The following is a 15,294-nucleotide window of genomic DNA, read 5'->3' on the forward strand; positions in this document are numbered from 1 at the left end:
GCCTGTAGATGGTCTGCGCATGCTCACCGCTGAGCTTGAAACTTTTTTTTTTTTTGTTAAGAGCTGGAAACTTTTGCGAGTCCATGGTTTGAGCCCATGGTTTGAAAGCAGGGCTGCACCACAGGTTAAAACCACAGAGTTGGGGCAGAGAGCAGGAGATCAGGGCAGAGAGGAAGAGAAACAGGATTGGGGCAGAGAGCAGGAGAATCAGGGCAGAGAGCAGGATTTTTGCTCAAGCGACTGGTCCTCACCAGTCGATTGTTTTTGGATCGGCCAGCCCAGTTGGTGTGCCTTCTTCAGTTTAGTGAATCACGTCCTTCCAACTTTGCATGCCATTTCCCCTCATTTGCATGTGCGAATTGGATTGGATCAGAGGATGATTGGCCATGAGGTTAGTGAATCGGGTCGGAGGAAAATCGGGTCACAAAGTGGTCGGGACACGATTGGTATCCTTAGTGAATCTAGCCCTAAATACCTCCTAATTTTCTGATCCTCCTCCTGATACCCCTCCAGTATCCATTTCCCTGACACCCTGTTATCTGATCTTCCATAGAATATCGGTGACACCCTCTCAGTATCTAGCCATCCCTCTCAACAACTCCCCACCCCAAGTATTCAATCCCATTATTAAAGTAAACCTGGGGAAAAACACTATTTATTCTTGGGATAAATAGCATGAAATCTTGCTACTTTGAGACCTGTACTGGTTAGAAAATAGGCTAAATGGATCTTTGGTCTGACCAAGTATGTCAACTCTTAAGCTCTCTTATGTTATGTTATGTTTATTATCATTTATTATACTGCCTCTCCATATTACAGACCTCAGCGGTTTACATTCTAAATTATATTATGTTTTTATGACCTCCCTCTATATAACCAAAAATATGCAGCCTGTTCCATACATGAACTTTTAGGCTAATTGAAAGGAGGCATTCCCAGGCACGTATTTAGATTGCGGAAGGAAAAATATGCATGTGCTTGTCATTTTCAGTTTTTCACATGCATGTTTTAAGCAAAATTCCAGCCTCAGAAGAATTCAGAACAAAAGTTTATATATGCTCCTACTTTCAAAACTGGTGGATATCCTGTAGTGAAAAGATCAAGCAACTTTTGTCCTAATGTGAAAATTGTCCCCAAAATGTTCCCGTCATTTTAAAGACTTCAGCTTGGACCAAATATTTTTGCGTTGCTTTATCTGTATTAGAGAATGACACAGGGACAGATTTTTCCCCGTCCCCGCAGGAACTCATTTTCCCATCCCGTTCCCGCGAGTATTTATCCTGTCCCTGCCCCATTCCTGCAAGCTCCGTCCTCATCTGCACAAGCCTCGAACACTTTAAAATCATAAGTGTTCGAGGCTTGTGCAGTTAAGACAGAGCTTACAGGAATGGGGCAGTGATAACGACAGTGAGAAAATTCACGGGGACAGGGCAGGGAAATTGAGTTCCTGCGGGGATGGGGCCAAAATTGTCCCTGTGTCATTCTTTAATCTGTATCTTAACATTTCTAACTGCACAAAGTGGTTGGCATTGTTTGCATCTCTTTTAATCTTGCATTTCTTTGTTTTGTTTCAGTTGAATGCTCTCTCAGCAATGGTGGCTGCAGCCATCAATGCACTGTGGTTTCTGGAAGAGGCATAGAGTGTTCATGTCCCCCGGGGCTGCACCTTAATTCAGACAACAAGACCTGTGATGTGATTGATTACTGTACTGAACATCTTAAGTGCAGTCAAGTTTGTGAACAACACAAAAATATTGTGAAATGCTCCTGTTACGAAGGTTGGACACTGAATCCAGATGGAGAAGGCTGCACAAGTATTGGTATGCTAAAAAAAATTTGAATGTTTTTTTTTTTTTTGTCCTTGGTACCATCAGCAAAATAAATCACACTGGGGTTAATTTTCAGTTCAAGATCATTAATAAACCTAGACCTTTATTCAGACATAAACAAAAAAATTTGCATAGAAGCATATTTCCTTGGGAAAGAGATGAATATCCCCCAAGATGACCTCATTATCTTTTTGTGGCATGAAAAAGAATCCTATAGACTGAGTATCTTAGGTCATTTATGCAGTGTTCAGAACTTTTGCAGAACAGTGTTCAAAGTCTCACCAACTCTAGTATAATTAGACACTGTGACTCAGTCATACTATAGATGAATCTTCATTGTCTTTTGAGATACTTTGACAGTTTTGAAACCGTTTGCTAAATTTGTACCAGAACTCATAAATTCTTCTTTATGGATCAGTTCTACCTTCATCAAAATAGCAAAACCAACTTTTTACTTTCACTGCCCAACAATTTAAACTCTCATTTCCCTTGTTCAAGGGAATTAAAGCTGTCGGCAAACTGAGCTAATTTGTTCTCCTTTAAATTGACTGAAATTTGGAATGGAATGTAGTTTACTATAAGGGGTCCAAGCTCTTTCCAATTATTTTGCAAAACTTTGAAAACTTCCCTGTTTGCAAATCATTTTGGAAATCATTTTTATTAAGCTCCTAGGACTTTTTATTCTGTATAGTCTTTTTCTTCTTATATTTTTGAATGCATTTTTATTTTTTAATTACTGTTAACCGAGTCGAGCTCCTGTTCTGATGATGACCCAGTTTATAAATCCAAGGTTTAGTTTTAAGACCTCCAAATACTGGAATAAATTGGCACTTGGATGTCCTAATTGCCAGGAAGTCCAAGTGCTGATTTTTGAACCATCTTTCTGGACTTTTAAGTCATTCTACCCGCTGTGCATCCAAGACTAAACAAAACCATGTTGGAGGCACGTTCTGGGTGTGCTTTGGGTATGCTTAGACTTGGATGTCTTGCGGCAATGATCGAATGTTCCCAAGAGGTCCTGGATGGAGCTTAAATGTTGTGAGCTAGACCTGTTTTAAAAGTGTCTAAGTGCAAAAAAGGTATCCAAACTGACCAGCTGATCTCTAAAAGGATTAAGTAATGACCCTCTCCACTCCCCCTGTGGTCACTCACCCCCTAAAAAATCTGAATAAATCAGTATATACTTGTCTCTAGAACAGCAGTACCTAGTATGGGAAATTCTAGTACTGCAGCACACAGGTGTCTTAAGTAACCTGGTGAGTAGACTAGTGAGCCATAGGGAGGAGAACCTAGGCCCATAAGCCACTCTACCTACTACATTTATGGTGAAAACTATGAGCCCACCAAAACCCTACTGTACTGCCATATAGAAGCTACCTGCAGCCATTAGAGCTTTTAGGGTGGTAGACAGGTGGGTATAGTAGGTTTGGGAGGAGTTTTGGAGGGCTCACCATAAATTATTGTTCCCTCTAAGCTGCGCTGGCGTGCGCTGGCGCACAAAATATTGCCTCGCAGCGCACAATGTCACGTCACAGCGCACGGCGTACGGAGATGGCAGGCCGCGGCGAGAGGAGAATCGGGTGAGTTGGCGCTGGCGCCCGATATTTTTAGCGCACGGGGAAAAAATTTTGCTCACACCACCCGCCCGCTTAGAGGGGACACTGAAAGTGACTGTGACATTATAAATTATAATGTCTATTTGGCCAATCCATTAAAATGCTGGCCACTCCCACATCCATATGGTCTGCATTTGGACTTTTTGCACTTTGACGTTTCTGTGGTCGAAATGGAAATTAAGTTGGACATTCTTGGGTTAGACGGCCTGGTGGACAAGACATATAAGTAGACGATTTAAGGAAAACAAATATTTGGATGTCTAGTGGTTTTGCCGGTTTTGAACATGGCCATTTGTCCGCCTCTGTCTTTGGACGTCTTGTGGGAAACGTCCAAAGCTGTACTTAGAAATCCAATCGAAGATGCCCCACAACATCTAGATATCTTTAGGTATATATTCACCCCAAAGTAACGGGAGATTTTTAATAGAAAATTAAATCAAATATAGCTAGTTAAAATTGAATAGGTTAGTCATAGGATTGCTACACTACGCGCCTGGAAATGGCCACCTAAATCTAGCAAGATGTTAGAATGCAAAGGTCAGTTCTATAAACTTTGTGCTAGTATTTACATTCTCACTGTGTACGTAAATGTTTAAAATACTAGCAGCTATGCTTCCAGTCACATTTAGTTAGTTGACAGGCTCCTAACTCAGTAGGCGCTTCCCATTTCCAAGGTGCCTACCAGCAAGGAGGCATGGTTAAGGGTGGATTTGGGGCAAATTGTGGGCATGGATTGGCAGGCACTGGTAGGCACCTTAGATGGACTCATTTAGGCCAAGAAAATCCTGGCCCAAATGAAAGTATGCCTAAGGTTTCAATGCCTACCAGTGCCTAAGCCTTCTTAAGTGCTGCTAGATGTGATTCTATAAATGGCACCTAGTGAATGACTGACAATTGCACTCAGTGGTGTCTAGTAGTTAGGCACCATTTATAGAATCAGGGCCTTAATATGAACAGGATTGGATGCAATGGTCCAGCTTTCTTAGTTGATTTACGAAGAAAAGTTGTATCAAAAGAACATAAGAATTGCCGCTGCTGGGTCAGACCAGTGGTCCATCGTACCCAGCAGTCCGCTCACGCGGCAGCCCTCTGGTCAAAGACCAGCGCTCCAACCGAGACTAGGCCTACATCTGTCCTTAAACTACTTAATCTTTTAAGGGCAGTGAAGGGACAGCAAAGTTATTTTTCAAGCATGTCTTCTACAAGGGATTAATAGTGATGAAATCCCTTCTCTCACTTCATCTGCCTGTATGGTCTTCTGGAGCTACCTTCGATTACAATGTTTCAGTCCTCTTTGGGGCATAACTGCAAGACCTGAAAAATTGTTAGACCTTAACACAGTGATCTAAAATATATTCACGCTCTTATGGGCTATGTACTACTAGCCACTGCAAAAAACTGTGCCCCATGTTGAAACCCTTTCAAAGGAACTCCCCATTTTCCCATCAGAGGCTCATACATCCACTACGGGATTGGATTCATTCCCCCTTCAAAACTATGGCCTCCTTTTATTAAACTGTGTTAGCAGTTTTTAGTGCCGGGAGCCGCACCAAATGCCTCGTGTCGGGCGCAGCGCAGGACATTCAGCGCTGCTCCCCGCGCTAAAAACGGCTAGCGCAGTTTAATTAAAAGGGGTATATATTTTTATTGTCACTGTTTCAATTTTCTTTTGTAAACCACATAGAATGCCTAAGGTACTGTGGTATATAAATGCATTTTTATGTTATGTTATCTTGTAATCATGGTGTGAACAAAACAATCCCTCATACTCAAGCTGATATTAGCCCTGATACACCTTTGTTCTAGAAGTGCTAAAATTATTTAAATATTTAAAATGGATTTATCCCTGTATCTACATATTAGATGGAATTTCAGCCTGAGTCCCAGTCCACTACATTAACCACTCAGCCTTTAACCCTTCAATATTCAGCCAGTAGTAGTCAGTGTTTTTCTAAGCACTGATCACCATCTGCCAAAATGAGCCCTGATATTCAGTGCCAGGACATGTCTGGGTACCAACCCTGAATTCTGGGCCATAACACCAGGCAGCCAGGCCACCCAGAGATTATGCAGGCCCAGCTGATATTCAAATCGTGCCCCCTCTGGCTCTCCCAACCACGTCCCCTTACCCTTCCCCTCCTTCCAACTCAAGAAAACTCTCCTAGAAGAACCCCCAACCCATCCTGCCTACATCCTGGTGGTCCAGCAGGGATCTTTAGGGGAAGAAGCACAGCCCCCTCACAGTGGCCTTTCAAAATGACCATTGAAAGGCCACTGTGAAAGATCAGGAGTGAAGGAGCTGTGCTCCTGCCCACGAAGAGCCCCCACTGGGCCGCCAATATGTAGGTAGACCTGGGAGGGCCTACCTACATTTTGGGTTAGTTTGGGGGCCTTCCAGGGGGGATGTCATTATGCGTATGGGGAGGGCAAGGGGGTGTGGTGGGGGGAAGGGGTCAGGGTTTTCTTTTTTCTTTAAAAAAATATTGTTATGCGGGTGCCAGCCCTTGCATAGTTAAGAGGCCAGATTTACAACAGGTCAATAGTGTTGTTATGTGGGGTGGTCAGCAGTTCTCTCTGGTTAGATGCTGATGAATATCCTCTCATTGGTGACTGGAAGCAATTTAAGCAGGTCGGAGAGCTTTCTGATGGCTTAAATTGCTCTGAATATAAATTTATGAGACACCTGCAAGCTATTAAAGTGGTGTACATTCAGGTACAGTAGATAGTTTTTCAGTTCCTAGAGGGGTTGAACCTATGTCTCTTGGTTTACAGTCTCTTGTACCAACCACTAGGCTACTCTGTGGGAACTGAACCCACAACCCTGAGATTAAGAGTCTCGTGCTATGCTGGCTGAGCTAGCTGGGGAGATGTTTCTGTTCTGACTGAGTGAATGCCATACTCCTAGCCCTGCCTCCAGGCCCGCCTAGTTTTGCCCATCCCCGCCACCAAGCCTGTCCCAGCCCCACCCCCACTGCCTGCTCTTTTCGGACAGAGAGGAAGACCGCGCATGCGCAGATGCCACGTGATGATGTCATGCGCACGTGTGCATGACATCATCGCAAGATGGCCACGTATGCGCGGACGTCCTACCTGCCTGACACAGCTTTTCAAAACCCAGATAAAGTGCCAGGCTTTGAAAAGCCATCCGGACCCCCGGACATGTCCTTAAAAGGAGGGCATGTCCGGGAAAACCAAACGTCTGGTAACCCTAGCCATACTGAAGGATCACCTGGAGTCTACTGTTAACGATATCCTGATGGGGGTACATGCCATTGCAGCACATGTACAATCGGAGGTCTCTGAATAGTCTCAAAGTCATATATACCTTTATGTTATACACATGGCAATGTAGGTGTAGAGGGCCCACACACGGTCCAGGGGGTGCTGCTGATGCCTGTCTGCTGAATCTCAAAGATCTATGGCACTTTATTTAATACTAGCTGATGGCCCGGCGTTGCACGGGTATTTAATTATAGCAATAACACTGTAAATGGATTCAAATAAAGATACTTTATAGTGGTGAATGAAATTATTTTTAACAGCTTTATAAAAAGTATAATATTCAAATTATAATCTAATATAATAAAATGCTAGGCCGCGCATGCGCACTAAAAAAAACGTGTTCCCTGATCTGTCGGGTTTTTTTTAGTGCGCATGCGCGGGTTGTACGTCACCAAACTCGGCAAGGCAAGCCATGTCCGCCGTCGGCCTCGAGCTCCTGGGGGCCGGCGGCTCGAGTCGCCCAGCCGGTGTTGAGTCCCCCCCACTCCCACTTCAGCTGGCACGGACGGTTTGAGAATGAGGGAGAGAACAACGCAGCCAGACGGACCGCGGGAAGGGAAAGGGGGGGAGGGTTTCGAGGGAGCCGGCTGGCCGCATAAATTATTTTAATTTGAAATCTGCCGCCGTCGCCGCGGCTCCTCTCTCATCTTCCGACATAATATAAGTGCAGCTCATGAGAGGAGCCACGGCGGCGGCTTTGAAAACGGCTCCCTTAGTTCGCTGCATTTTTTTTTAAAGTTTAAAACTGCCGCCGTGGCTCCTCTCACGATCCCGGCCTGTGTCAGAGAAGGCATCTTTAAACTTAAAAAAAAATCCAGCAAATAACTAAGGGAGCCATTTTATCTCCATGCTGCTACGAAGGAACAGGTGAGGGGGAGGGAAATGCTGATGCTGATGCACAGGGAGCAGGCAAGCATGGCAGGCAAGCAGGGGAAGAGGGAAAGGGGCTGCTTTGGGGGTAGGGGTGTGCTGGGGGCACATAGCAGTCATGGGCAGGGGATCACAGAACAGGCAGGCATGGCTCAACAAGGGGAGAGGGAAAGGGGGCTACTTTGGTTTCCTGGGCCAGACAGCAATCATAGGGGGGAAACAGAAAGAGGCCACGGAGCAGGCAGGCATGGCACAAAAGGGGGCAGGGGCATTGGGAAACGGGGCTGCTTTGGGGGGAAGGGTGTTCTGGGGGCACACACCAATCATGCCGGGGAAGAGAAGGGGGCCACAGAGAGATAGGCAGGCATGGCGCAAGACAGAGACACAGACAGAAAGAATGACAGACAGACAGACAGCATCCAAGCACAGAGAGAGAAAGGAAAAAAAACCCCAGTCTACTCTAGCACCTGTTGCACAGGGGGAGAACGAAAGAGATGCTGATGGACAGGGGGTTGAAGAAAAGGAACGGAGGACTAATGTTGGACAGGGGGAGAAGGAAAGAGGTGCTGCTGGACAGGGGGGAGGTAAAACAAAGGGAGAAGGGCTGCTGCTGCATAAGGAGAGCAGTGAAGGGGTGGTGGTGGACACAGGGGAGGTAAAAGGAAGGGAAAATGGACAGGGGGAGCAGGCAAGGGGTGGTGATGGACAGCCAAGGAAAAAGAAAGGCAGAAAGAAAAAAAGCGGCTAAGGAGAGAGAGAGAAAGAAATAAAGACAGACACACACACATATGTTCTAGCACCCGTTAATGTAACGGGCTTAAAGACTAGTGTGAAATATTTGACAAAATGAATACAATACAACTAACACAAAACTTGATTATAAACAACATTTTTAGTTTCACCTCCAGGAGCAAGAACATATAAATTCTTGGGTGAACCCACCCTTGAGCAAGCAACATAGAGTTGTCCATGGGAAAAACAGGGGGATCTTAAATCCACTCCACAGTATGTAATAGTCTGTCCCTGAGATTTGTTGATTGTGATAGAGAATGCAAGTCTCACTGGAATTTGCAATCTCGTAAACTGAAAAGGAAGATCTGTTGGAATAAGTGGCATCCAAAAGTTTCAGTATTGATTTAAACAACTCAATATGTGGAAACTCAGGTTGAAAAGAAACTCCATGCAGTTTTTTCCCGGTTCAGAATGGAACCTGTGTTCCTAGTTCAGCATATGTGAGTACTCATGTAATGTAATAACATTATGAACTGGGGTGCATGAAGGAAACAGTTACAAACACAGTTAAAACATACAAACTCTATATGTATGGTGTCCGTTGTAGAATAGAAACGATGTCCCTAGTGGTTATAGTGTCATAGAAAGTGTTTTATAGTTGGAATTACTGTGAGAATGGCAGCTTTTTACATCCTTTCCAATGACATGAATGGTTAAAATCTGATTTTATGTTTGTAGCTCCGTCCACGTGTGCAGGTGGGCCGCAAGACCCCCAGAACATATCACCCCAGGTAGTGAGGGATCTGCATACCAAGTTTCGTTCAAATCGGTCAAGCCGTTTTTGAATTACTGTGAAAATGGCAGCATTTTACATTTTTTCCATTGACATGAATGGGTGAAATCTGATTTTATGTTTGTAGCTCCGCCCACGTGTGCAGGTGGGCCGCGAGACCCCCAGAACATATCACCCCAGGTAGTTGGAATTACTGTGAGAATGGCAGCTTTTTACATTTTTTCCATTGACATGAATGGGTGAAATCTGATTTTATGTTTGTAGCTCCGCCCACGTGTGCAGGTGGGCCGCGAGACCCCCAGAACATATCACCTGAGGTAGTGAGGGATCTGCATACCAAGTTTCGTTCAAATCGGTCAAGCCGTTTTTGAATTACTGTGAGAATGGCAGCTTTTTACATTTTCTCCATTGACATGAATGGGTGAAATCTGATTTTCTGTTTGTAGCTCTGCCCACGTGTGCAGGTGGGCTGCGAGAACCCCAAAACATATCATCCCAGGTAGTGAGGGATCTGCATACCAAGTTTCGTTCAAATCGGTCAAGCCGTTTTTGCGTGATCGTGGCACATACACACACACACACATACATACATACACACATACATACCTCCGATTTTATATATATAGATGTATCTATTCCAAGTCCTACCATGACTAAATCAAATTCATCAATTGGACTTGAACATATGAAGAATCACGTTGCTATTTAAGGAAGCCTCAGCCCCACCACTCCACCGCTATGTTAATTCATGTTTGCGGGAAGAATTACATAGCACTTCATCATTGGCTGCCCGTATATATTATTCCAATAAATTAGTGCTATTATATATGACTTTATATATGTTTTTTTTCTATAATTATGCTGAAAGTTGTCTATGTACTTAGCTTTTCCATCAGCCAACGTCTGGGAGTCTGACCCGACATGACATGTTTCGCACCAAACAGTGCTGTATCAAGGGTCTCCCTATAACAGTAAGGAAAGGGAACTATTAAATGACATTCACATCAAGGGAGACCCTTGATACAGCACTGTTTGGTGCGAAACATGTCATATCGGGTCAGACTCCCAGACGTTGGCTGATGGAAAAGCTAAGTACATAGACAACTTTCAGCATAATTATAGGAAAAAACAATATATATTAAGACATATATAATAGCACTAATTTATTGGAATAATATATACAGGCTGCCAATGATAAAGTGCCACATAATTCTTCCCACAGACATGAATTAACATAGCGGTGGAGAGGTGGGGCTGAGGCTTCCTTAAATAACAACGTGATTCTTCATATGTTCAAGTCCAATTGATGAATTTGATTTTGTCTGCTGAATCTGGCAGTCCTGCATAGAGTACAGGGAGGACATTGATTTGATTGATATAGAAGGCTGAGACCATTCTGAAGAATAACTTTGGGTGGGTTCTGAGTACTGCTGTCTGTTCTCTCATGGAATACCAGATGAATAGTATTGGGCAGTGAATAGTGAATTTGACTGAGGAAACAAGGATTATGGGGGCAGTTCTACAATTAAGCAGCTGGATGTTCAAGATAGAAGCCTATACTGTAAAGGAAAGCAGTGCTTATTCTTCTTTATAGACTACTAGCATAGCCAGATATATGTGTGCTTAAAATTCCTGCACTTGGGCCAGTCATAGAGCTAGTGTAAGGGTAGGCAATTCCGGGCCTCAAGAGCCACAGGCAGGTCAGGTTTTCCAGGATATCCGCAATGAAATGCATGCACTGCCTCCTTGAGATGCAAATCTATCTCATGTATGTTTATTGTGGATATCCTTAAAACCTGACCTTGGTTTTTGAGGACCAGATTTGCCTACCCCTGAGCTAGTGTAAGTGTTAGCAACTATTTGGGGAAGATATCGGTGTATCCCACAGTGTTCTGTAAACTATGCATATATACTAGTTAAGTGGATATTTGCAGAATAGTACTAAGGCAACATTCTGGCATATACTGTATGGGCCTAATTTTATATATCACACTAAAAAACATCAGTGCCAACTAGTTTGGTGCTAACCACAATTCTTTTATAGAATCATGCTTAGTGCTGGTATATGACGTATAACTTAAGCACGGGTATTTAGGCCAGCTAAAACCAGTCCTAAATGCTTGTGCCTAAGTCGTGTGCACATCGGGTCTATTCTATGACAAATGCCCGAATGTCCTCAATCCACCTATGATTCGCCTTTGGCCATGCCCCCTTTTCAAATTTGTGCATTGCAACTGACACATACATTTTGGAGAGCTGTGATTTCAGAGTTGTGTGCATAACTTTTAATTAGGAGGGGGTGCTGAAAAGTTTTCTTCCCAACCAACTTCCTAAATTCTGAGCGTTATTTTGCTCCTAACTAAAAAGAGTGTTATTTATTTTGAAAAGTGGCAATTTGCAGAATTGCAATGCTTTGTTTTGACATTGTTTCAGATCATTGATTGAACCATGTCAACGAAAAGTGTGGAACTCCGAGCCATCATGAAGTTCCTATACCTGCAGAAGAAAACTTCAAAGGAAATCCATGAATATATGATGCAAGCATTGAGTGACAAATGCCCATCATACTCCCCAGTGAAGAAGTGGTGTCAAACTTTCAGTGTGGAGATTTTGAAACCGAAGATGCAGCAAGGTCTGGGAGGCCTCAAACGATGTCAACTCCTGAAATTGTTGACCATGTCCATGACCTAATTTTGGCAGATCAGCGAATATCAGCTAAAACAATTGCTGAGACACTACAGATATCCAGGGAACATTTTGGATGTATAGTCCACAAACAGCTGGGTATGTAGAAGCTGTCAGCTAAGTGAGTGCCCAAATGTTTGAATGCTGATGAGAAACAACGTCAAGTAGACACTTCCAAGTTGGTTTTGCCGCATTTTCAGCAAGCCTTTTGGAACAACTAGTTACTGTTGATGAAACATGATTCTGAGACAAAACAAAAGTCCATGCAATAGCAGCACTCATGTTCTTCAAGGCCAAGGAAATTCAAGACCCAGAAGTCAGCAGGGAAGATCATGGCCACAGTGTTTTGGGATCAGAACAGTGTTGTAATGACTGACTAACTTCCAACAGTTAATGCAGAATACTACGATAACTTGCTGTGCTGATTGAAGGAGGCATTGAAAGGGGAAAAAAAAGAGGGAAGCTGTAGAAAGCAGTTCTGTTTTTACAAGACAATGCACCTGCTCACAAGGCTGGCAAAACAATGGCATATTTTGGCACAGGTGGAATTTTAGTGCATAGACCAACCCCTACTCATCAGATCTTGCTCCATTTGACTATCATCTGTTTTCAAACCTTAAAAAGGGTTTTGAAAGGGTTACAATATTTGAGTGATTCAGAGGTGATTGCAACAGCGGAGCAGTATTTCAGTGACCAGACATCAGAGTATTTTTTGGGGAAGAGTTACAGAAGCTTCGTACATGATGTGCTAAAATCTGTTGAAAATAGAGGTGAACGTGTGTAATAACTTTTAACTGTCATAGCTCCACGTCATTCCCTTCTTGGTTTGGATGAGAACTTTTCAGCACTCCCTCGTAGCCCTAATTAGCATCAAATGAGGAGCAAAATTTTACAACAGTGTACTGGAAAGAGATGTCCAAAAATGTCTTATTGCATTTTGGAAGCACTCATGCAACCTAAGGACAAGTCTCCCAATTAGTGAATTTGTTCATCTTTACCTGAATTGAAAATACTACATCAAAGATTTTTAGAAAAGGGATACTCTCAATCGATTCTTCATAGGGCATATCTGAGGGCATGATATGCTCAAAGAAATTTACTATTGCAATATAAGCTAAAAGTGTAACTTATAGCATACTTCTAGAACATACTGTAGGTGCATGCACTTATGCCACTCTATGGCTAGCATGAGTGCTCTACATACTACATATGCACATACTGTATCTACCTAATCGTGTTAGCATTCTAAAAATAGAAAGAGCCAATCAGGCACCCTATGAGCGCCTATATTTAGCTACAATGTTATAGAATTATCTTCATACCCCCTGACCCACGAAGGCACCTAAAATATAATGTAAGGCCAGATAATCAGAAATCATAAGACTTTTCTAACTGGTGCTTTCTGCACTAAAATAATGGATTTGTGGCCATTGAAGTTGGCTCCAAGTGTTCTATTAGACAAAGCAAAATAATAAAGATCATGCCAAGGCTGAATGCCCTCTTCAAGAGTTAGCAACCTAGGAGCCAAGTGAGATGAGATAGAATTATTAGAGACATATCTGCCACACACATCTGAAGTAGTGCTGGATTACTGAAGAATGAATGTGCCTGCCAGCTGTGCTCATCTTCCTGGCATGAGCAGAAAGGGCATGGGGAATCCTCTATTTGAGGGGTAATGTTCACAGATACCCAATAACAGTGTTATATTGTACAGCATGCAATATACTAGGAAAATATGGTATGCTCTGATTCAGGCTTCTGAATTAGTGTTTCAAGATGCTAAAGCAGGGGTGTCAAAGTCCCTCCTCGAGGGCCGTAATCCAGTCGGGTTTTCAGGATTTCCCCAATGAATATGCATTGAAAGCAGTGCATGCACATAGATCTCATGCATATTCATTGGGGAAATCCTGAAAACCCAACTGGATTCCGGCCCTCGAGGACCGACTTTGACACCTGTGTGCTAAAGGTTATTTACCTTCCAGGAGCATTGTGAGGCTTAGGCTAAGGTGTGCTAAGCATTTTAGTGCGCGTTTAGTGTGCACTTAATCAACGCATGCGCTAACCACTAACGTGTCCATAGGATAACATGCATGCGTTAATGTTTAGCGTGTGTTTAGCGCATGCTAATATTTACCGCGTGCTATATAGCATAGCACACCTTAGTAAAAAGAAGGGGTTAAACTTTATTGGGGTAGATAGGGCTTGATTTAGAGGGGGAGTACCCTGCTTTGTCGGGCCAGGAGCATTAGGCTGCAGCTTTGCAGACCAATGTTCCTGGACTACTGGACTAATGTCACTCATGAGCTGGCTCAAAAGCAGCATTGTTCCTTTAAAATGGGATTTATCCGTCTGTGAAACTGAGGTTGCTGAATCCTACAGGAAATCAAGATGCAGTAAAAGGTGATCTTTTACCACACTTTCATAACTTCCCTTCCCCCAAGTCCTATACCAGTAATCAATTGGGCTGCACGTTGAGAGGTGCAATAATCTAAAAATATTAAAATAATGGCTTATATGATGATATGAAATACTGATGGTTGAAGAAATGATATAAGGTACCATAAAACCTAATGCTTATAAAAAAAAATACTTCTAACCAATTTGTAACTATAGGCTTAAAAGAAAGAGTATACTGTAGTCTATGGTCACGTCCAAGTTGTGAACCTGTAACGGCACTGCAATAGCTACATTGCACAATATAACAGCATTTGCAGTCCCTGATGACATTCTCGGTGCCTTTAAACTATTTTCTATGAACCGGGGAGCAAAGACCTCGAAACACTTGACAATATATTTTGGAACAGATCCCCTGATTCAATGAAAAACCAGAATCAACTGCACAGAAGCAGAAAGGAATTCTAAAATGTCTCAAAAGAGTACACAGAAATCACAGGTAAATATTAAATAACACTGAGGATAAAGTCAGTCACTGAGGAATACACTTACAGTATCAGTGACCAGTCCATTATTAAAGAACACAAAGGTACCTGCTGCTGTTAGATATAAAAGAGGCAAACCTTACCCCATGTACCACTAATTGGCTTCAGAAACGTCCACAAATAGCAACACAAATGCTATCTCATTCCTTTTAACCTATAGGCCATAAGGCAAGGTATAAACTGAAAAGTAAGTTAGCTGGTGGTAGGCACTCTATCGCCACCTAACTTGATTGATTTAATCGGTTCAATCAATGAAGTACCGTATTTTCACGTAGATAACGCGCACCCGTGTAAAACGCGCACACGGGTTTAGCGCGTGGGAAACCTAAATATATGTTAAAAAAATTTGTATACCATGCACATCCGTATACCGCGCATGCTGCCCCCACTCTCCCGTCGCCGCCCGACTCTCCTTTCGCCCACCCCGACTCTCTTTTCGCCCGCCCCGACTCTCCTCTCCCCTTGAAGTCCTGTCCCCACCCTGAAAGCCTGATGCCCCCCCCGACGTCCGATTCACCCCCCGCAGGACTGCTCGCTCCCCCACCACG

At 43.3% G+C, this 15,294-nt stretch overlaps 1 protein-coding gene across 1 annotated transcript in view; it reads left to right on the top strand.

The window, feature by feature from the left end:
• The window catches only part of LRP1B (LDL receptor related protein 1B), a 1,445,547-nt gene that overhangs the window by 670,980 nt on the left and 759,273 nt on the right, over positions 1 to 15,294 (top strand). The window contains exon 21 of the mRNA XM_033944130.1: positions 1,575 to 1,820. Coding sequence (XP_033800021.1) covers positions 1,575 to 1,820 — 246 coding nt within the window. The remainder of the gene's footprint in view (positions 1 to 1,574; positions 1,821 to 15,294) is intronic.

Source organism: Geotrypetes seraphini, chromosome 5, assembly GCF_902459505.1.
Source record: "Geotrypetes seraphini chromosome 5, aGeoSer1.1, whole genome shotgun sequence".
In the NCBI taxonomy this organism is placed as follows: Eukaryota; Metazoa; Chordata; class Amphibia; order Gymnophiona; family Dermophiidae; genus Geotrypetes; species Geotrypetes seraphini.